Source organism: Fusarium solani (genome assembly GCF_023522795.1).
Source record: "Fusarium solani strain SB1 chromosome Unknown bctg00000005, whole genome shotgun sequence".
NCBI lineage: Eukaryota > Fungi > Ascomycota > Sordariomycetes > Hypocreales > Nectriaceae > Fusarium > Fusarium solani.
In genome coordinates, this window is record NW_027072153.1 from 1,026,056 (window position 1) to 1,047,130 (window position 21,075).

The 21,075-nt window shown below is 52.9% G+C and overlaps 10 protein-coding genes across 10 annotated transcripts; 6 read left to right on the top strand and 4 right to left on the bottom strand.

Annotated features, from left to right (window-relative positions):
* Window positions 1–227: 227 nt before the first annotated feature.
* Window positions 228–1,679, top strand: MRS44_008743 (uncharacterized protein; the record flags this gene model as incomplete). The annotated part of the gene is made up of 3 exons (XM_065621043.1): window positions 228–238; window positions 637–883; window positions 1,053–1,679. The coding sequence occupies 3 exons, from the start codon at window positions 228–230 to the stop codon at window positions 1,677–1,679; spliced, it is 885 nt and encodes a 294-aa protein (XP_065477115.1).
* A 349-nt stretch (window positions 1,680–2,028) lies between these two features.
* MRS44_008744 (uncharacterized protein) lies at window positions 2,029–2,809 on the bottom strand (the record flags this gene model as incomplete). The annotated part of the gene is made up of 2 exons (XM_065621044.1): window positions 2,029–2,415; window positions 2,453–2,809. 2 exons carry the CDS (start codon window positions 2,807–2,809, stop codon window positions 2,029–2,031), a joined length of 744 nt encoding a protein of 247 aa, XP_065477116.1.
* A 573-nt stretch (window positions 2,810–3,382) lies between these two features.
* MRS44_008745 (uncharacterized protein) lies at window positions 3,383–6,079 on the top strand (the record flags this gene model as incomplete). Its single annotated transcript, XM_065621045.1, has 6 exons — window positions 3,383–3,728; window positions 3,793–4,769; window positions 4,820–5,049; window positions 5,097–5,469; window positions 5,514–5,738; window positions 5,786–6,079. The coding sequence occupies 6 exons, from the start codon at window positions 3,383–3,385 to the stop codon at window positions 6,077–6,079; spliced, it is 2,445 nt and encodes an 814-aa protein (XP_065477117.1).
* A 1,323-nt stretch (window positions 6,080–7,402) lies between these two features.
* On the top strand, window positions 7,403–8,022 carry MRS44_008746 (uncharacterized protein; the record flags this gene model as incomplete). The annotated part of the gene is made up of 2 exons (XM_046273855.2): window positions 7,403–7,543; window positions 7,591–8,022. The coding sequence occupies 2 exons, from the start codon at window positions 7,403–7,405 to the stop codon at window positions 8,020–8,022; spliced, it is 573 nt and encodes a 190-aa protein (XP_046132199.2).
* A 382-nt stretch (window positions 8,023–8,404) lies between these two features.
* MRS44_008747 (uncharacterized protein) lies at window positions 8,405–9,397 on the bottom strand (the record flags this gene model as incomplete). Its single annotated transcript, XM_046269667.2, has 1 exon — window positions 8,405–9,397. One exon carries the CDS (start codon window positions 9,395–9,397, stop codon window positions 8,405–8,407), a length of 993 nt encoding a protein of 330 aa, XP_046132200.1.
* A 1,577-nt stretch (window positions 9,398–10,974) lies between these two features.
* On the top strand, window positions 10,975–12,868 carry MRS44_008748 (uncharacterized protein; the record flags this gene model as incomplete). Its single annotated transcript, XM_046278567.2, has 2 exons — window positions 10,975–11,268; window positions 11,324–12,868. The coding sequence occupies 2 exons, from the start codon at window positions 10,975–10,977 to the stop codon at window positions 12,866–12,868; spliced, it is 1,839 nt and encodes a 612-aa protein (XP_046132201.2).
* A 694-nt stretch (window positions 12,869–13,562) lies between these two features.
* Window positions 13,563–14,542, top strand: MRS44_008749 (uncharacterized protein; the record flags this gene model as incomplete). The annotated part of the gene is made up of 2 exons (XM_046284087.2): window positions 13,563–13,900; window positions 13,951–14,542. The coding sequence occupies 2 exons, from the start codon at window positions 13,563–13,565 to the stop codon at window positions 14,540–14,542; spliced, it is 930 nt and encodes a 309-aa protein (XP_046132202.2).
* A 473-nt stretch (window positions 14,543–15,015) lies between these two features.
* Window positions 15,016–16,932, top strand: MRS44_008750 (uncharacterized protein; the record flags this gene model as incomplete). The annotated part of the gene is made up of 4 exons (XM_046276315.2): window positions 15,016–15,182; window positions 15,233–15,871; window positions 15,925–16,220; window positions 16,271–16,932. The coding sequence occupies 4 exons, from the start codon at window positions 15,016–15,018 to the stop codon at window positions 16,930–16,932; spliced, it is 1,764 nt and encodes a 587-aa protein (XP_046132203.1).
* A 127-nt stretch (window positions 16,933–17,059) lies between these two features.
* MRS44_008751 (uncharacterized protein) lies at window positions 17,060–17,921 on the bottom strand (the record flags this gene model as incomplete). Its single annotated transcript, XM_046283652.2, has 2 exons — window positions 17,060–17,250; window positions 17,309–17,921. The coding sequence occupies 2 exons, from the start codon at window positions 17,919–17,921 to the stop codon at window positions 17,060–17,062; spliced, it is 804 nt and encodes a 267-aa protein (XP_046132204.2).
* A 948-nt stretch (window positions 17,922–18,869) lies between these two features.
* Window positions 18,870–20,280, bottom strand: MRS44_008752 (uncharacterized protein; the record flags this gene model as incomplete). The annotated part of the gene is made up of 3 exons (XM_065621046.1): window positions 18,870–19,994; window positions 20,046–20,130; window positions 20,267–20,280. The coding sequence occupies 3 exons, from the start codon at window positions 20,278–20,280 to the stop codon at window positions 18,870–18,872; spliced, it is 1,224 nt and encodes a 407-aa protein (XP_065477118.1).
* Between the last annotated feature and the right edge of the window lie 795 nt (window positions 20,281–21,075).

Below are 21,075 nucleotides of genomic sequence, written 5' to 3' on the forward strand. Positions count from 1 at the left end.
GGTGGATTTGCCCGCTCGAGCGGTGGGGTGCGGCAGAAAACCTCACGCAAATTATGGTGCGCGGGGAAAAAAAGGTCCAAGCCCTAGCAGGGAATATTTTTTTCGCAGGCGAGGGATCCACTCATTGTAATTCCCCCAGAAAAAGAGCTTCCCCTTCTCTTCTTCTCTCTACAGCCTCCCCAACCGACAACCACTAACCGACCATCCCAACAGCCGTCGCCGACAAAATGGGTGCTACGTATGTGCTTCCTCCCTGAAGACGTGGACGATATGGGCAGATGCCCCGGTCTCCCGAGTTCTCTCTCGCTTGCGGATTAATCGTGGTCCTCTCGCTGGAAAGCCGCGATCCTCGACCCTTTCTCGAGTTTCGCTGGCCTGCCAGCTCGATCTTTCTCGGGTTTCTCCCTCAATTGCCCAGGTCTGGAACATGGCCTGTGTGTTGAGAGATGTTGCTTGGGGTGTTGGAGATGAAGATGCAAACTCTTCGCTCCTAAAATCATTGTCACTGGATGCTTGTGATCTGCTGAAACACGCACCACAACCCCATCCCTTGACTACTTCTTTCGGACGCCTTGTCTGGAGTGTTGTCGGATGAGCAGCTACGAGATGGCACTGCCTACAGACACTACGTGTCAGGGACCTCTCAGCTCACCGATCAAAATCATCTTTCGAGTTAGCCAAGGCGGAGAATGCTGCTTGCAACAGTTCTCGCACCGGCGCTCTGTTCCATACCACACCTGTGGTATTCGGACTTCGAACTAATCTGATCAATAGCGTCCCTACCAACGACCAGATCCTGGTCCCTGAGACCCTTCTCAAGAAGCGCAAGTCTCAGGAGAAGGCCCGCGCTGAGCGCACCGACGCCATCCAGAAGCAGAAGGCTGTGAGTACTACCCTACCGTCTCCTTTGGCATATGATGGAAAACATACACTTCAACTAGACACACTCGATGCTGTTGATAGTTAACCTTCTTTCGGGTCTGACAATGCCTGATCGAAACACATGATTTCTGCATACTTGTTCAAAGACCTGTGACTGACAAGTACATTAGGCCAACAAGGAGAAGCGTGGCGTCATCTTCAAGCGTGCTGAGAAGTACGTCAAGGAGTACCGCGATGCTGAGCGTGAGAAGATCCGCCTCCACCGCGTTGCCAAGAGCGAGGACTCTGCCTACATCCCCGCTGAGGCCAAGCTCATCTTCGTCGTCCGCATCAAGGGTATCAACAAGATGCCCCCCAAGCCCCGCAAGATCCTCCAGCTTCTCCGTCTCCTCCAGATCAACAACGGTGTCTTCATCAAGGTCACCAAGGCCACCACCGAGATGCTCAAGGTCGTCGAGCCCTGGATCGCCTACGGTTACCCCAACCTGAAGACCGTCAAGGAGCTCGTCTACAAGCGTGGCTACGGAAAGGTCAACAAGCAGCGCATTGCCCTCACTGACAACGCCATTGTCGAGGAGTCTCTCGGCAAGTACGGCATTGTCTGCGTTGAGGATCTCATCCACGAGATCTACACCGTCGGCCCCAACTTCAAGCAGGCCTCCAACTTCCTCTGGCCCTTCAAGCTCTCCAACCCCAACGGTGGCTTCCGCCCCCGCAAGTTCAAGCACTTCATTGAGGGTGGTGACCTTGGTAACCGTGAGGAGGCCATCAACGCCCTCGTCCGCCAGATGAACTAAGATGGTTATTCTCGGAAAATGGTTAAATGGGAATGGTTAGGACCTTAACGGATTCAAAAAGATTTGCATGGCTGCTCGGCGTTCATATCACGACAGGGATTTGGCAATTGATACCTTGATGAATGACACCCGAGATTTCAAACATTCGTGATGACCCTGATGGCCAAGTGATGTGAATTGTGACCTATGCTGTGCCGATTTGCCTTGTTTTTGAGTCACTATGAAGGACGACCTCGGAAGGATCTTGTTTGAAGAGGGGTATTAATAATCCTAGTCTACATGTGGAGAACAATTGTCTATGTCTATGTCATTCGGCTCTTTAACCTCCATGTCCAAACCTGTTGGGATTCTACATCTTGATGTCGAAGCTCGTGCCGCATCCACAACTGCTAGTAGCGAATGGGTTATCGACAATCTTGAATTGAGAGCCGATCAGCTCCATTGTAAAGTCCACCTTGCTACCCTTGAGGAGATCAAGGGATGGCTCATCGAGCACGACCTTCGGACCCTCCTCCGAAGCTGTGGTCGGGTCGGCGTCCTCTGGGATGTATTGGAAGATGGTGTCGTCCTCGTTGACAATGGTTGACCATTCTGGGCTATCCTTTGGCGGTAGAGTTATGAGACTCATGAGGTATTGGAAGCCGTGGCAGCCGCCGCTTTCGACTTGGATTCGTAGTGCGAGGTTCGGGTTGCCGTCCTTTTCCATAATCTTGTTAAGGCGCTTCTCAATGTTAGTCTGAGTTGGCGAGAAGAATTCCTATGGCACGGCATACCTTGGCAGCCCGTTCAGTAATTTCCAGCATCATCTCGTTGCCATCCTCGTCTTGCTGCGGGTTCAAGATTGCTCGTGTCTGCTGTCGAGCGGCAGAAGTGGAAAACGCTCGTACAGCCGGAGCATGCAAGCTGGAACGCCAAAGCCACCTGGAATTATTGGAATTGCGTGTGTGGATATGTATTCTTGAAGCAGTGGTCGAAACCTCGGTGACTCGGAGCGGAGAGGGTGCGCATCGCGGGACGAGGAACTCGAGGGGTGTCGAGGATTGAGAAGCGGTAGTGGAATAGCTGCGTCGTGCAAGCTGGATAAAAGATCTAGCGGCGGATGGCGCATTCGCGCAGTGAAGAGAAGCCATGGCGACGGCTTGTAGAGAGTTGTAGGTCGAAGGTGGGTGCGGATGGTGGCGGTCGAGGTGGTGGTAGTGGATGCTTGCTGAGAAATGCGAGAAGCCGAAGCACTCACTGGTTTGCCGGACCTCGAATTTCTTGCTACGGAGCCGGGGACCGAAGAAGGGCACGCCGGTTCGACGAGGCAAGGCGCGGCCACCAGTTCGGGAAAGAAAGTACGTACTTCGGTAGCCGATCGTATTCCGGCCACGGGCAAAAGGTCTATCACAGGGTACCTTCAGTGACTCGTAGGCGCTGTAATGCCCTGAAAGACCCTGAAGACTCACTGTCGCCCCCTATGACTCTACAATGACTCGATCCCTAAGTTGTGGGCTGCGCTGACATAATCAATCTGATTTTTCCGCCCGCTTATCGATAGCAGAGAGGCTTGTGACTCGCGAGTCGCCGTATCGTTAAGCCCCGGTGCACGCCCCCACCTCCCACAATCAACAATTTTCGTTCCGTCGAAACAACCCCGCGCACGCACCTCGCGAACCTGACCCTCACCAGACAAGGCTCAGCGTCAAAGAAACTCGCCCAAAATGTCTCGATTCTTCCGCGGCGGCGACGACAGCTCCACCGACAGCTCCAGCGACGAGGAGGAGCTCTACTCCGAGGAGGAGGAAGAGGAGGAGGAGCAGGAGGACTCCCAGGAGGAATCCTCCCAAGAAGACAGCGACAGCGATGATTCCGACGATGGCGGCGTGAAGAAGACGGGTGCCAGTGCTTTCCTGGTCGGACAATCCGACTCGGATAGCGATGAGAGCGATGACGAGCACCGAGGCAAGGTCAAGAGTGCCAAGGACAAGCGCCTGGACGAGCTGGAGGCATCCATCAAGCAGATCGAGAACGGCCAAAAGAACGGCGACTGGACCCTCATCTCTGCCGGTACGACATGACGAGAAATCATCGAACCCATCTCGCAAACATGAATACTGACAACAACATACAGAATATGACAAGCTCAACCGCCAGGTTACCAAGCTGCCCGGCAGCAAACCCCCCAAGCCCTACATCCGAATTCTCGCTGAGCTCGAGGACTTTATGAATGAGTCACTGGCCAAGGCGAAGGTCACCCCCAAGAAGATGAACGCCACCCAGGCCCGAGCCCTCAACGCCGTCAAGCAAAAGATCAAGAAGACCAACAAGGAGTACCAGAGTCAGATTGACTCTTACCGAGAGGACAAGGATGGCTTCATGGAATCATCCGAGGAGGAGGTTGTGGCTGCTCCCGTCAAGGCCAAGAAGGTCTCTCTCCAGGTCGAGGCTGCTCCTACCGAGGAGGCTGACGATGAGGGTTTTGCTACCGTCGGCAAGGGTGGCCGCACACTCCAGTACACTCCCGAGAGCATCTTCAAGCACCTTCGAACCATCATGGAGTCCCGAGGAAAGAAGAACACCGATCGTGCTGAGCAGATTAAGGTCATGGAGAAGCTGCACGAGATTGCCAACACCCCTTACCAGAAGATCCGCCTCCTCCTCACTCTTGTCTCTGCCCGATTCGACCTTGGCTCTGGTGGTGCTTCTGCCATGCCTCTCGAGCACTGGAAGGCTGCCGAGAAGGAGCTCTCGAGCCTCCTCCAGGTCCTCGAGGAGAACCGTGACTACGTTGTCGTTGAGAACGCTGAGGAGTGGGATGATGACGAGAAGCCCCCTACTCTGCAGCCTGGTGAGAAGCACATCAAGGTTCCCGGCAGCATCGTCTCTTACATTGAGCGACTTGACGATGAGCTCGTTCGCTCTCTCCAGAGCATCGACCCCCACACCTCCGAGTACATCGAGCGCTTGCAAGACGAGGGTGCCCTCTACAACATCATCTTCCGCGGCCTCCTCTACTATGAGTACATCCGAAAGGACGACTCCCTGGAAACTCCTCAAGATAGCGTGAACCGAATTGTGATGCGCCGATTGGAACACGTTTACTTCAAGGTATGTAAATTCACGGCCGCTGTTTTGATTTCGTGCTGACTCTCTATTAGCCCGCCCAGGTTGTCAAGACTTTCGAGGAGAACTGCTGGAAGACTGTTGGCGACTCGGTCGAGTCTGTCATCACTCCCCGCGACCAGGCCCAGAACGCCGGCAACCTCGTCAATGTTCTCTGCAACTACCTGTTCAGCAACAGCGACGGTATTATTCGTGCCCGAGCCATGCTGTGCCAGGTTTACTTCCTCGCCCTCCACGGCGAGTACTACAAGGCCCGTGACATGATGTTGATGTCGCATCTGCAGGAGACATCCCCAACTTTGACGTCCAGAGCCAGATCCTGTACAACCGAACTCTGGTCCAAGTTGGTCTCTGCGCTTTCCGCAAGGGTCTTGTCTATGATGCCCAGAACACTCTGCAAGAAATCTGCGGCAGCGGCCGTCAGAAGGAGTTGCTCGCCCAGGGTGTCATGATGCAGCGATACAACCAGGTGTCTCCCGAGCAGGAGCGCCTCGAGAAGCAGCGACAACTGCCCTTCCACATGCACATCAACCTTGAGCTCCTCGAGTGTGTCTACCTGACCTGCAGCATGCTTCTCGAGATTCCTCTGCTGGCCCAGACCGGTTCTTCACCGGATGTTAAGAAGAGAGTCATCAGCAAGACCTACCGCCGCATGCTCGAGTACCACGAGAGGCAAATCTTCACCGTCCCCCCGAGAACACACGAGACCATGTGATGCAGGCGTCCAAGGCTCTGGCTGCTGGTGAGTGGAAGAAGTCAATCAGCTTCATCCACAGCATCAAGATCTGGGACCTCATGCCCAGCGCCGAGGAGATCAAGGCTATGCTCTCCAAGCAGATCCAGGAGGAGGGTCTGCGAACCTACCTCTTCACCTATGCCCCCTTCTACGACACCCTCTCCATCGAGACCCTCAGCGCCATGTTTGAGCTTGATGTTACCAAGATCTCGGCCGTTGTCAGCAAGATGATCAGCCACGAGGAGCTTCCGCCTCCCTCGACCAGGTCACCTCTACTGTCATCTTCCGCAAGGGTGTCGAGCTCAGCCGTCTCCAGTCCCTGGCTCTTGCCCTGTCAGACAAGGCGAGCGCACTTATCGAGACCAACGAGCGAACTCTGGAGCAGCGAACACAGGGCACCTCAAACGCGTTTGAGCGACAAGGCGGCCGAGGCCGAGGAGGACAGAGGACAGGACAACGACAGGGCCGAGGAGGAGCACGGGCGGGCGGCAACACGCAGCGACAAGCTGGTGGAACGCAGTTCACGGGTGGCGCGCTGGGTGCGGCTGTCCGAGGTTAAGATGGGAAGAATGAACGAGATGAGGCGTCTTGATCGTTTGCATTTTGCATGGGATGGTTGCTTTTAATGAAAAGGGGCGAGGATGCGGGAGCACTCGCTACGTGTCATTAGGTCGAAACGGAATAAGGATCCATAGAACTCGTCAGTCTCATGCTTGTGCTATGTTGTGAAAAGTTGGCGGGACTATCGAGCCATTGAGATTGGATGGAAGAGAGATAGTGTGTAGGCAACAATGCCATGAACTGAATAGCATCGGGTTGGTGTGAGAGATGCTGCTCTCTTATGAATGATGTTTCAAGTTGTGTAAGGCTGAGTGTGGCATGATACGAACTTGCCCACAGTTATGAGTTTGGAAACATCGGAGCTGTAAGTTGGACCAGTCTCTTGGATGCAAAGAGTTGACTAGGTTTGGCATCCTATCAAGATTAAACAATACAAACGATAGAAGGTATAAGATAAGTAGGCCGCTCTGTGAGGTGATATTGACTCTGGTACCAACGTCTCTGCAGAAGTGGTTGGTAGAGAGGTGCCTGGCTATCAAGTGCCTAAAGATGGCTATCCGTGGCACTCCACCGCAAACATGCTATGATTCCAGCTAGGACTGATCAGCGGCTATAACAAAGCTTAAAACAAGATAAGCGCGTTCTAATATTGTTAGACTCGATCCTGACTTGGAAATGAAGAGCGAGATGAGGTCGGTCTTCTTGCCGAGTGCTCGGAAAAACAACGCCGCTGCAGTGATACACGGATGGGGCGGCATGTATAATAAGTAGGTACCTGGTAGCTCTACGAGTCAGATACATGCCTCATCAAGATCCGGCCGGATAGGAATTGGAATGCCCCGTCCATCTGAAAACTCCCCGAGCATGGCATTTCGGACTTTGCCAAGCGCACCGAGAGAGCGTCCCGCGCGGCGACGACCCGGGATTACTCAGTTGGCGCGCGGGTAGTCGGGCTCAGTCAGCTATTTCCAATCCGAATGGCAATGGGCGGCTCCTGAGTGGACCAAGGGGGTAAAGGGTTCGGGGAGATCACGGTTCTTTGAGAGCCCGGAGGGCGTTGCGGAGTCTTGCCTTGGGCTTTTTTTTTTTAGTGAGATCCAGTCCCTGGGTCTCTTCTTTTCTCGATTTTTTTTCTCTTCAAGTTGGGTCGGCAATGAGGCTGATGTTACAGCGATATCGTGTAAGACCAATCTACGAGAGCATATTCAAAAGACAAACAGGACGGCTAGCTACTTCTTTTACTCTATCGAAATTTGGTACAACAGCCAAAGCGAGATTTTTTGTACCTTCTTTCCCATTACGAAGATATCACCAAGCAGCAATGTCGACATCAAACCCCACCCCCGAGGAGCCGGTAAAGCCTGTCGAGGAGAAGACAGAGACAGCTGTGGAGGAGCTGCCGCCTCTGTCGGACCGGGACTTTAAGATTTATAACCGCCTTGCTGTGAAGATGGACTACTTTGTGAGACGAGTTTCTAAACATGTTGAAATACAACTAACAACCCCTAGCATGACAACTTCCGCCGCTCATGGAATCTCCTCTGGGGAGCATGCACAACCAACAAGCGGCCGCAGGGCATGTCGCTTAAGCAGTTTCTCCTTGAGGGCATCCAGTTTGCCGATCACCTCACGGCGCACCACGGCATCGAGGAGGCGTACGTGTTCCCCGTGCTGGCCAAGAAGATGCCTGAGTTCCGTGGCGGGCGGGCTGAGCTCCTACGCCAGCACAAGCAGATTCATGCTGGGCTTGATGTCTTTGCAGAGTACCTCCGGCAGTGCAGGGCCGGCGAGGTCGATTTTGAGATGGACGTGCTCAAGGGAAAGATGGAGGGGTGGGGAGAGGTGCTGTGGAAGCATCTGGACGAGGAGGTCAAGACGCTGGGAGCGGAGAATATGAGGAGGTATTGGACAAAGGAGGAGATTATGAGGTTGCCCATGTGAGCGGGAGGCATGTCTAGAGGAGGGCATGTCTTGATGTTTTGGCTGCTCAACTCACAATACACGAAAACATAGGTTTATTCTACCGAGGAGGTATCTCTAAGCGCCCATTTATATATATAATATTCTCCATATGACCCCCAGTATCGTGTCATGATTCAATGGCGGCATGTGTCTTCGCCATTTTCCCAGAAGAGAAGCCAACCGATCCCTTCAAATGCGCTCTGTTGCTACCCCTGAAGCGCCGATGCCGACAATTTCCCCAACTCTAGAAGTCAAGTCTAGTGCGGTGATCCTTCTCTTCCCTGACACACCACCGTGCCAGTGCTCTATTCTCGTTGTGTCTCTGATGCCACCATGTTATTTGCAAAATCCGACTGCCTACTTAGGCAGTCTGGCGCCACAGGTTCTTGATGTTGACGGCCGCGGGCCAAGTCGCGAGAGCGGCAATGGCAAGCTCGGGGAGCAGGCCGCCCTCGGTGCTCCAATGGACCGACAGGGGCGCCCAGGGCAGGGTACCCACAAACTCGGCCTTCCAGTTGGTTTGCCACTCCTCCTCGGCGGCGACGTCGCCGGTGGGCGTCCTGCGCGCGCGTTCGACCAGCAAACGGAACAGCTCCAGGAAGACCCAGGTGCTCCACGAACGCGCGCCCCAGATGGCGAGCTTGCCGCCCGTCTTTTGCGACAGGTTGGTGACGCCCTTGGCGGTGAGCAGCCAGCTGGCCTCGCCGAAGTGGTATCCGATGAGGAGGGTGTACTGAATAAGCTCGATAATGGTGTTGAATCGGCTAGGAGGAGGCACCTTTTCGCCGTTCTCGTCCAGCTTCTTGCCTCGAATGCGCAGGATGAGGTCCCTAAGCCCCAGGTATGTGGCAAAGATACCCCATAGACGGTTCATGGTGCGCCATTCGCCCAACATGTCGGTGAATCCCTGGATGCGCTTGGAGAGGTTGAGCGCAAGGGTGGCCAGCGGCGGCGCGGTCGCGGTGGACAGGACGACGGTGCTCGAGGGCGGCAGCTTGAAAGCCAGCTCGACCAGCTTGCGGGCCGAGTGGCGGAGAGTAGTCCGGCCCAGGAGGTTCAGGAGGGCTCCGATGAGACGGGCAGAGTAGGTGGTGAAGAGCAGGACGCAGTCGGTGCCGCCGCGCGTACGGATGCAGCGATGGATATGGCGTATAACATCATCGAGGGCCGAGGGCGTCGCGGCGAGACGGCTGAGAGGGCTCGAGGTCACGGCGGCGGCGGTTTTGGGTGTTGTGGCTTTGCCGTTGGCCTTCTTCTCGACGGGGTCGGCTACCGGAGGTGCATCGGCGACAACGGGCTCCGCCGAAGGCACGGCGATGGCCTCGGCGGGGGACTCGACGGCGGTCTCGGTCATGGCGGCGGGTGGTTTGGAAAGAGAAGCTCACGGTGAGCATCGAAGGTGAAGGTGAGGGAAAGGAGAGAAAAATGAAAAATGACACAATAGGGTTCAAGGAGGGATCAATGGCCTCATACAAAAAATAAATCCGTAATTGTTTCGACGGTAGTAGTGCTAGTGGTCCCAAGAACCTGGCTTGGTACAGTACATGTACTTGAACCGGCCCGCAGCACTAGAGAGAAGTCGTGGGGGGTGGAGAGACTGACCTCACCCGCTGATTGATAACTAGTGGGAGCTGGCTGAGCTGATAAAAAAGATCGCAGAGGTGGCCGAGGCCGCAGGTGAAGAACCCCGGTCCGGGACGGGGACTGTCTAGACTTTACGAGAGAAAAGAGAAAAAGCCGCGCCGTGCCTCGGTAGGCTTGTGGATATGATTCGTTCGCGCGTGGGGTGCAAGGTCGGAGACGAGGAGAAAATGAGATGAGCCAGGGCAGAAACCTCGGTACAAGGGGGGGTCAAGGCAGTTGCTCAAGGGAAGGGGGGAATGGTGTTTATCCCCTTTTGGACGAGGATTTCCCGGCTGTGTAAATGATGAGTTGTTGAGGAGAGGGAAGTTGATGGAAGTTATTCATAAGATTTATGAGCAACAGAGACAAGATCTGAGAGCTTCAGAGGCTCTCATCATCGGCATCTAGTCCCGAGTAAAAAGAAGTCTCTCATTAAAATCACCACAACAGGTAATAGCTCAACATCTGATGATTGTCTAACACGCCCCCGGAAAACACACTCCTGAGCCTCGGGCCCACACCATCTCCTGTATCTCATCGGCGCATCTACTCCCGTGTCAAGAGCCGCGAGGAGAAAAACCTGGGGGAAGCGAGCCAACACACGAAATTGTGACACGACCAACACGGGGTCGCGCAAAGATCCCGAGGCAAGGTAATGATGCATTTGATCTCGTCCCATTTGTCCATCTCCCATCGCGGAAATCTGCTGACGAGGCTTGGCGGGCCGGAGGAACAATGTGCCGTGATGAAGCTGGAGGATTAGTCGTCTGCTGAGCGAAATATGCATGGATGGTGAGTTGTTCACCGACATTACCATGTCCTTCCATAGAGCTCAAGCTTTCCCCATCTGTGAGTCCCTGGGCCGAGTCATCAAGGTCTACTAGGTACCTATGGAGACGAGACCCGAGTTGCTGCCTTGCCCCAGAGGCAGCAGCAGGCCTGGCTAGTAACGTGACTTCGCGTGATCCGCGTGACGACCTCATCGCGTCCTCACCCTCAGCCGTGAACTCCCGTCGCGCTCTGCATGCCTAATTTCTCCCCTCGACTTCATGATGACGCCCTCCTGCTTCTGGCAAGCGCCGAGCAAGCCCGGTGGGCCTCACAGCCATAGCTCAGCGGGCATGGGGCTTGAGCTGAACCCTGAGTGGACGCTGGTGCCTTGTTGGTCGGAATCCTCCAGCTCTCACCGCGTTTCAGCGCCTCTCAACGACATCTCTGGAGTTTACATAAAGACCCCATTGCTGGTCGATTATTCTCTGATCAATTCAATCAAAATCATCAATTGAGCTCCCATTGTCACATTTCATCATGTCCAGCGACGAGAAGATTGCCGTCATTGGCCTCGGACTGCTTCACAACTACACACCTCTAGATAAGGAAGTCTTTCCGGGTCTTGTGGGTGACCACACTTGGTGTGCTGTTACTCTCACCATCCGCGAGAGATGCATGCTCAAGTTCATTGAGGACATCACCAACAAGCCAGAGTGGTGGATCAAGGTCCAGGACCCCGAGATTTCTGCAAGATGGGCCAAGGAGGTCCTTGAGATGCCTTGGGCCGAGTTTCATGAGCATGCCAGTTTTTCCGAGGCAATGGCCGACGCTGTAAGTGCTGGCCTTGATATTGAAGGGTGGTGGACATGACTGACAATTCTGGCAGTGTATCCTGGAGCTGCGCGAAAAGGCAAAGCTCTATCAAGAGACGGGTCTCATCCCCGTCATGGACTACAGCTCAGCCGCCATCAAGTCCGACAAGCTCATTCCTGAGGAGCTCCGAGAGGCCCTCAAGGCTGCTGTCGCTCCTCTCGAAAACGTCCCCGACAAGCACAAGGACTGGCATCCCGGAAGTGATGAAAAGGTCCTCGATCTCGTTCATCCCTCGCTTTGGCCCTTCATCTATGGACGCTCGCACATCCTCTCCGACAAGCGCATCAATGTCGAGAATTGTCTCGAGCATTGTGGAATGGGCGATGTGCTCCCCGCGCCGCCCGAGAGGCCCAAGTCAGAGTCCCGAACCAGCTACAGGTATTACAATCACCCGACCGCTGTCTCTTCAACTCGCTTTCAATGGCTTCCCTGTGACATTGATTTGACCGGCGAGCACCCACGTATCGATAGCTACATCAACAACCTGCACCCTGTCCAGCATGCTGCTCTCTACCCCATTATCGAACAAATCATTGCAAAATCTCTACCTGCCTGGGACGTCATTTACAAATGGCATGAGGAATATCAAGTCCAACGTGTTGAGGCTACCCGCGTCGGTACGGACTGCCAGGCTGATGAATGCAGTGCCGGTGAGTACTCTTACTGCTCCCCTCTTATGCGGCCGGTGAACGAAGGCGAGCAGCCTCGGGAAGAGGATGAAGAAGACGAGGAATGGTATGAAGGTTCAGAGCGTGAGAGACTTGACAGAGAATGGTTCAACTCTACACATCCGATCTATCAGCCGCAGCCCAAGAAGGATTTGAATGACCTCTTCAAGCTCAAGCCCAGCGACATAAAATCTTCTGGGTTCTTTGAAGGCGCATCTCGCGCCCAGGTCATTGTCAAGCTTGCCAACATCCACCTCACGCCTGAGAAGCCCAAGTACGACGGTGGCTCTTGGCACATTGAGGGCCAGCTGAATGAGCACATTTGCGCGACTGCTCTCTATTACTATGACTGCGACAACATCACTGACTGCCAACTCGACTTTCGCACGATTGCCAATGAGGATGACCTCATGATGGAGCTCAGCTACGAACAGGACGACCATCGCTCTATTATGCGTACCTTTGATATTGACTCGCGCGGCGACACGGTGCAGAACATTGGAAGTGTACTTACACGCCAGGACCGGATGCTCTTCTTCCCCAACCTGTACCAACACCACGTCAGCCCCTTTGAGCTAGCTGACAAAACGCGGCCGGGCCACCGCAAGATCCTGGCTCTATTCCTCATCGACCCTGTCATGCCCATCATTTCGACGGCCAATGTGCCGCCTCAGCAGCAGCATTGGTGGAGCGAGAAGACAATACCCGGGGACCGACTAGGCAAGCTGCCGCCAGAGGTGACAGAGATGGTTATCAACAACATGGGTTTCCCCATAACCCTGACAGATGCCAAGAAGATTCGAGAGGAGCTCATGGCCGAGCGGAGTGTGATCCAAGAGGGAACAGAGAGCGAGATACGGCGTCATGAGTGGAACTTTTGCGAGCATTAATGGTCAAACATTTTCAGCTCCGATGAACAACACGAGAGGATGGCATGCCAAGAATAAGCACAAGTTTATCTGGAGCAAAGAATATCTTACAGCGTCCAATTGTTTAAAGCAACGTCCTGCCTTACACCCTGCATACGCCAAGCTGATTCGTGCGTCTGCTTATGCCGGCTTGATCCTGAGCGCAGAATTCAACCTAAAACGGCAATCACACAACAAGGGTTCGGGCGTCGCGATGGAGGCATGCCTGCTCAGCTCCGACATGTCGCCGTATCAAGTCTGCCTCTCTGGAGCCTTATAGGGCTATGCTGCATGGGGATGGCCTGGTTTTGTTTTCTGTGAGGTTGGCTCAAGGAGTGGCGGGCTGTGCTGACCAAGTCGATGGGACTGCTCATATTTCTGGAACCTTTTTATACTCTTTTTTCTGCCCTCGCTTCTTGTCTTGTTGCTGAATTGTCTTTGGTGCTGTTGAGGGCTTGATTCTTCTTTTTCTGCGAGTTTGTGTGGTTCGTCCACAACCGTATTACACCCTCAGCACTCAATATTATCCCCGTCATCTCTTGAGCTTCTCGCTTCTCACCCGGGACATCAGGATTGTCTGGATACCTGATGCCTCATTGTACTCAATCTTGACAGCTTGTGACTCAATCTCAACGACTCGCACAACTCAATTCCTACCATCACGTCGGCCGGCATCATGGGCTTCATAAACAACTATGGCCCAATGCAGACGCCTGCCCCTTCACTCGACGACGACCTTCACCGGCGAGAAGATAAAAAGATCACCGCCACTAGGGCACCAGACGAAATCTGCGGGTTCGTCTCTGAGCGTCCTGGTGCCACCTTTGGCTGTTCATTGGGGGCCTATTGCTATTTCTTCCCGCCAGCTTCTCAACAGACACCACAGAACAACCGAGTCGTCTGCTGCGGCGAGGGAGAATGCGAGTGGTTCTCTACGTGCTACAACTTTGAGGAGTACTTTACCTCGAGGAAGTGTACCGACGGCTGCGAGGTTGACAGCTACATCCTGAAATGGTGAGGCACTCACACGCTCGAGTCCACGATGGCTGGCTAACAAGACACAGCACAGATACCGACTACCCGTACTGCCACACCGTTTCGTTGGAAGGAAACACGGTCTATTACTCGTGCAACGACGTCGACATCACGACTACAATGAGCGCCGCCCTCACGTACAAGGGCCAAAAGAACAGGAAATTCTTCACCATGAACGATGAGCAAGTCAGCGCTCTCTTCCAGGGCCTGGACGGGCCCGCGTCAACGACTGAAGCCAGCGATAGCACAGCTACCAAGGGTTCTGCCCCGGCCGCCACCGAGGCCAAGGATTCTGGCGGCGGTTCGGGGACCAACACCGGCGCCATTGTCGGCGGCGTGGTCGGGGGTGTCGGCGCCATAGCCCTTTTCGCCGTGGCGATTCTTCTCTTCCTCCGAATGAGGAAGAAGAAGAAGACTCAAGATGTCAGCCCTCCCGAGTATGAACCGACATCTCGCGACGATAACAACAAAGAAGCCTTGCAGCCTGGCCAGCAGTCTGGCGCACAGTACTCTGACACTCCGCCGAACGCGGCTCTTACCATTCATGAGGCTGAGGTCAAGGATAAGCCTCAGGAGCTTGCCGACAATGGACCTAAGAAGGAGCCTGTTGAGCTTGCTTAGAGTTGGGCTGGCAATTCTGTAAGAGACGGCGTGGCTGGTGTTTGACTTTTAGTCGTGGGTGATTGCTTGACGGAAGATGCGTGTAGGGGCCGGGCGAGTCTGCGTAAAACCGCAGGAAGGAGTTACAAGTTTGCATTCGGGTACTATTCAAGCGACTACATATTATTATTCTTTCAATCTCAAACAAAATTATATAGATGACAAATTGTCTATGCCTTTAGAGTCGGTCTGGTGCCGTAAGTACACGGATCGATCCGTATCGGCCTTCGGACGCTCCGACGAGCCGATGCCGTCTGCTTACACCAGGTCGGCAACGAATCTGGCCAATGGCGAGGATGTAAGCGCTGACATATCAGCACAGCCCGGGTCGGATACTCCAACAACCCGACCCGATCCCTTCATTACTTCGATCGGCCGACGGGTGCAACTTCAGCCTCATCTTTTGTTGCTTTACCAGAAAGGGAGAGGACCCAATGGCTCCTGATTCGATCGCCAAGCGTCGCGCTTGCGTATCATGCACATCGGCTAAGCTGAAATGCACACCTCAAGCCAATGGCCGGTGTGAGCGATGCTCCCGTTTGGGTAGGCACTGCGAGTATCAGAATATGCCCGAAAGGAGACGAAAACAAAGAGTTACAGGGTATGTTTTTAAGCTTTGTGATTGGTGTGGGTAATGCTGACTCGAGATAGTCGAGTGGAAGCTCTCGAGAGCAAGATTGATGGTCTTATGGCTCAGATCTCACACTTGACCAAGCAGAACGAACCTCAAGCTAGCACTGCTTCGACTTCTACTGTTTCTTCGGGTGACAGAGTTGAAGACTATTCCTTGGATGAGCTTGTGGTAGATACTCAAGATGCTACCCCATATGAACCACCAGTCACCGTGTTGCACGAGTTGGTGGGCACGAGCGAGGCAGAATCTCTTATAAGCGACTTCAAGTCCAACTGGACGTCAAAGTTCCCATTTGTTGTCGTTGCGCTTGAGAGGTCGGCTGTTGATATTCATACCCACAGCCCCTTTCTCTGCCTTTGCATCCTTGGGGTCACCATGGACTTTCTACACCCTCTTCGCAAACGCCTGTACAACGAGATTATGAACCAGATCACCTCAAAGATCATCCGCGATGCTGAGAGAAGTTTGGATCTTCTACAGGGTCTTCTTGTATATGCTGCGTGGTATCGTCATCCTCTCCATATTGGGAAGCGAGAAGCTGTGATGTTTGTCCAGTTGTGCACAACTCTGGTGTACGACTTGGATCTAGACAAGAAGACTGGTTTGACGATAGAGGAGCAACATGCTGTCCTCGGGACATTTTGGCTCTCTGCAAGGTCAGTACAATTTCCGCTGATAGATCAAAGGATTAACTCATCATGTGTCAAAGCTTGAGGTTGATGCTGAACAAGCCAGTCGGTCTCCCGCACAGCAAGCAGGTGGAGGATTGTTCTCGGGAGTTAGCAGCTTCAACCGCATGCTTGAGTGACCCTTGGGCTGCGCATCTTGCTCGCTTACAGTCATTCATGAGCAAGGTGGATGATGATCACCACGCGCACAAGACTGTGTATCAATCGGCCGGGGCTGAAGTTCTTACCCAAATCTTTAGCATTAGATACACTCGTGAGCTCGAGGAGCTGAAGAGCTCAGTAGCAAGAGCTCTCGTTGGCTGTCCCAAGCCTGTTGGTGAGTTGTTATTCCAATACGTTCATTCAAACATACTAATTGCGATCCAGAGCGCTTCTTTCAAATGGAAATTGAATGCGCCGAGTTATTCACCTTGCGGTTTTGCCTCGTGGATAGTCTCTGGGTTTCCGAAAGCACGGCTGCTAGAAGAAGCACCATGCTGTGGCGGGCTCTCAAACTGAGCAGGTCTATCATAGAAAACTTGATCAATACCCCTGAGGCAGAGGTTCGACAAATCACGTTTGTCACTCTGGACCGGGTCTGGACGACTTTTGAGATTCTGGCCAAGACCACTTGGGCGCTTATCCAGTCTCTTCTGGGCGAAAAGGACCAGCCGGTTAACCAGGCAGCGGTGCGAGGTATCCTTGCTGAGGGCAACTTTCTCAAGCTCATATCTGAGGTGAGGAATAGGTTAGAGAAGACGGCGAGAAACGTTCCTGAAGCAGACAAGGAGTTGGAGCTGTTCAATGTGTTTCACTCTAGAGTCAAGCTATTTGCCAAGTGCTACGATAAGCGCATCAAGGACTCTACAGGTGTTGATCCATGGGAAGTTGGCGAGGATGTGGTGGTTGAGCAGAGCGACATGTGGGAGGGGGGTGTTGACTTGAGGCAAGAGATGGCAGATGTTCCACTCCTCACCCATAACCAGGTTTTTGATCAGGCTTGGTGGAATGAAGTGATGAATGGGTTTGGAAGATATGAGGGGGCTTAATGAATGCATATGTATGTATGTTGACCAATGCACTATCAAATAATCATACTAATATCATTCTAGTTCCTCCGTCTATATAAGTGAACCCTTTGTGATCGAACCCTTTACACGATATCTGCACATGCTCCTAGTATTGACCCACGAGTCCTCGGTGGCTCATGAACGAGCCGCTCGTCTCCTCGTTCAAGTTGGCGATAACCTGAAGCTGCTTCGTGACACTCTCCTCGGGAGTGATCTGCCCGTTGAGCTCTGGAGCAACCTTGACAAACTGGGCCTTCAAGGCCTCGACGATCTGGACCACCTCTGCAGGCTTTGGCACTAATAAAAAAAATTAGATATTTGCAATGATTTGTAAACTGACCGGGGGGGAGCTTACGGGGTCCCTCATATGTGTCGACCCATCCGGGGCTCAGGGCAAGCGTCTTGATTCCCTTGGGGGCGAGCTCGGCGGCATACTTGGCGACCTGAACGTTCATGCCGGCCTTGCCAACCGCGTAGGCAAGGGTATGGGTGATGCCTGCCTTTCGGATGAGGTCGATATCGGCCATGCCACTCGAGATGTGGATAATCTTCTTCTCAGTTCCCTTCTCAATGAGGGGAAGAAAAGCATTTGTCGTCCAGAGGCCACCGTAGATGGCAGTGTGGAAAGAAAGATCGAAAAACTTCTTTGTGGCATCAACATCAAAGGGGACCTGAGTCGGCGAATACGCAATGGTCTCCATATCATTGGCGTTGGAGTTATGGATGAGCACATCAAGCTTGCCGCCGCTGAGTTCAGAGACGCGAGATGCAGCCTCGAGGATGGAGGCAGGATCCGTGACGTCGCCCTTGATGAGGTGGACGTTGCTGGGCTCGGCGAGAGACTTGAGCTTGGGGAGCTCGGGATCACGGACGATGGCGAAGACGGTGTTTGAGGGATCTTGGGAGAGTTGACGAACAAACTCGGAGCCGATGCCCTTAGAGGCTCCTGTGATGGCGTAGGAAGGCATGGTGAAAGTTGTTTGGTGGGTTTGGTGGGTGTTGGTAGTATTTGTGCAAGTGTGTGTTGAAGAGTGTGGGTGAAGTGTGGATTGAAGATTGAATTGTTTACAAGACGAGCTAGGTTTATATACTCATCAACCATGCTATTTAAAACACACGCAATACAAGATATGATAAGGCAACTCTAGGCACAGACTGGGTTGTGGTTGTTAATCGGATGGTCCGATGAACGGATCGGCCGAAGTATCTTCACCCGACCCGCGCCTCCATAATATCGAATATAAGATAAGCACGAGATACCACCTTTGAATAAGCCAAATTATTCTTGACGTCTATGATTCCAGATAAAATATGACTTGATTTCAAATCTAGTATTGTAGGCTCGGGGATTTTCACCTTCAGTGCATGGGCTAAAGAGCCGAGAACTACAAGCGCGGTCAGAACAGGCAATGCCCAAGTACTGGCAGATGGAACGGATCTGTGATGGCAAGGCCAACACTTTCACTTAGAGGAGAAGACCTCATTGTCTCTCCTGGTGCGTGGAGTGCTCTAACCTTGATCCGTAGCCTGTGTGGTGTCAATGACAATAATGCACCATTCTTCCAAGACAAATATGTGGTGCCCTATGGATCGCCGCAATATAGATTTGATCTCATTAGATTATCCGAGCATGAGGTTTGAAGTTCGGTCACGCAAAGCAACGACCAAAACCTGAATTTGGGGCTTAATTCCATACTAGGCGGCCGGCCATAATGGCCCCCTTCTCTTGGTCAGCTTGCTCAACCTTTGATCCCTTTCTTTGCCAGACAATTAAAGTTCTAATATGATATGATAGTGTCAGATCTGTAAGTCAAGCTTTCTCCGTGATAGAAAATCGTGAAGAGTGAGGATTCGATAGAGGCATTATCTATAGCAACTAATTCTCTTATTTTTAAAGCAGAAGCATCTGCTCCTAGTCAACACATCGGATACGTTACCTCTTGGGCGGCGCGAGACTCCGGGTGCTCCCCTACAGTCCCCGTCGCCATCTCGTTTTCTCTTATCACTTGCAATGGCCATTGTATCAGTCCCTCCCACCGTGTACCAACCACCTTTGCCACCACAACCTTCATCAGCGCGTTCGTCCAGCCTTGGAGAAACCAGTACTTTGGTTCTCGCGAGTGAAGCAGCACGCAGTAGTAAGAAAGGATTACCAGGGCCAGTGGCTCGCAGTTTCTCAAGAGTGATAGAAGGGTGTTTGAGAGTCCCATGGGCCAGGCAAAGATGACCCTCAGCTCAGGTGTTGGCGCCGACCTGGGGGTGCTGGTGACCCTCGAGATGGTTTCAATGAACCCGGCGATGGTGTCTACACAGAGCTGTCCATCTTCAGTGTCGAGCAAGGGTAGTTGGTCTTGTACAGCTGGTAGGAGATCTCCTAGCTTGGAAGCCACCGTCTCAAGGCGGCCAATGTTCTCAAAGGGTGGACAATCACACCCGCTCAGTAAACCCTTCAAGGGTCCGTTTCGTAACTCCTCACCAGATGAGCGGAGGAGAATGTTCATGCCGCGGATGAGGATGAATATGTCGACCAGGCCATCAATGGGACGGAATGACTCTTGATACCTATCGCAGCTGGGATAGGTACCAAAAGCGCTTATGGCGACGAATATCGAAGTTGCATACATGGCGTGGAATTCACTCGATGGCAGAGGCTTTGCCAAGAGCGAGTTCATGGTGCTGATGGCTACACCTTGGTGCTGCGAGGCCTGGATGAGATATCTGTTGCGAGACTCTGGTTTCAAGAAGGCTAGGTGGAGGGCGGAGAAGGCGAGGAGTTGGTGAAGGAGATAGGGGTGGGAGAAGCCTTCCCTTGGGACGTCGTTCTGGAGCGCGTTGTATGCATGACAACATGGTGAGTAGAGAGTACGATGAGCGTTGGCCGTGTAGTGATGTGTTAGTTCGATATCTGATATCCAACCTGGATCTTGTGGGTTGTTTGCGGCCTCGGATTGGAAATGTGAAAAACATGAAAACAAGTCAGATGTGGGCGGTGTATTTTGCTCCTTGCTCCTCTCAGAAGAAGACCTAGAGGAAGACGGTTGCTACTGACTTGTTAGTACTAGAGATATGCATGAAAAGGAGCGTCTACCCACCTGTCTAGCTGGCACACGGTCTCGACCCGATGGGACTTCAGGGATAACAGAGCCTGACCCCTCGAGGCTGCAGGGCACGCCGTGTCTGCAACACGCAGTGCAGGGGACCTTTTCGTCACACTGAAAAACAATTAGTGGGACATTCTGACACAAGGGGAACACTACCAACCTTGACTCTTCGCTGTTTACACCGTAAGCAACCCTTACGGGATTTCTTATACCCGAGCCGCTTCATGGTTGATGGGGGATGTGATGGGCAATGTGATGTCAAAAAGAGTGGGCGTATGCAAGTCTAGCCGGGAGTGTATATCTTGGCTATAGAGTCAAAAGCTTCTTTGAACCCCCCTTCTCCATACCATCGTCACACACCAGAAGCCACAGTTGATGACGCGGCGGGATCTTGTTGTCGGCCGTTGCAGACGGGCAACTCCCGACAGACCCGACGAGACGAGATCAAGACCCTTGCGAGTGTTACTAAGCCACATGCGACGTAGTGAATTACTTGTTGGTAGAGAATCGACCAATAATATCGAGATGCGAAAACGAGGAGCGGTTACTGTGGAGGCCAAGCCTCAACCGTGCACAGCTTGATCCAGCGCTTCAAGGCCATCTCGTCTTGACCAACATTAAGCTTGTCTCTTGTTCAATCGCATCAACTTCCGATAACGAGGCAGCTCCATTTTCAAGGCTGAGCCTACGAAGCTTCTTTTTTTATTCGTGACTGTCTAGCTGAAACAGAGTTAGATCGCGGCTCCTATAGACATATCTTTGATAAACGAGGTGCATTTTCTGAAATTAAAGCCATTAAGGTTGCTTCTTTGGTGACCTCCTTGCTCGCGTTGCTTACGTCAAGAGGTGACGATGACGATGCTCGTTTTCGCTTCTCTCCTTTATTCGTGATATGCCAGTATCAAGATGTTGAGTTGAAAGCATTTAAGTCAAGGCCATCTTCCCAATGGACAAACAACAACTTTCAAACAATCAGCTTTGGTTTTGGGTCAGGAAAACAGCAAAAAACCAATCCCCATAA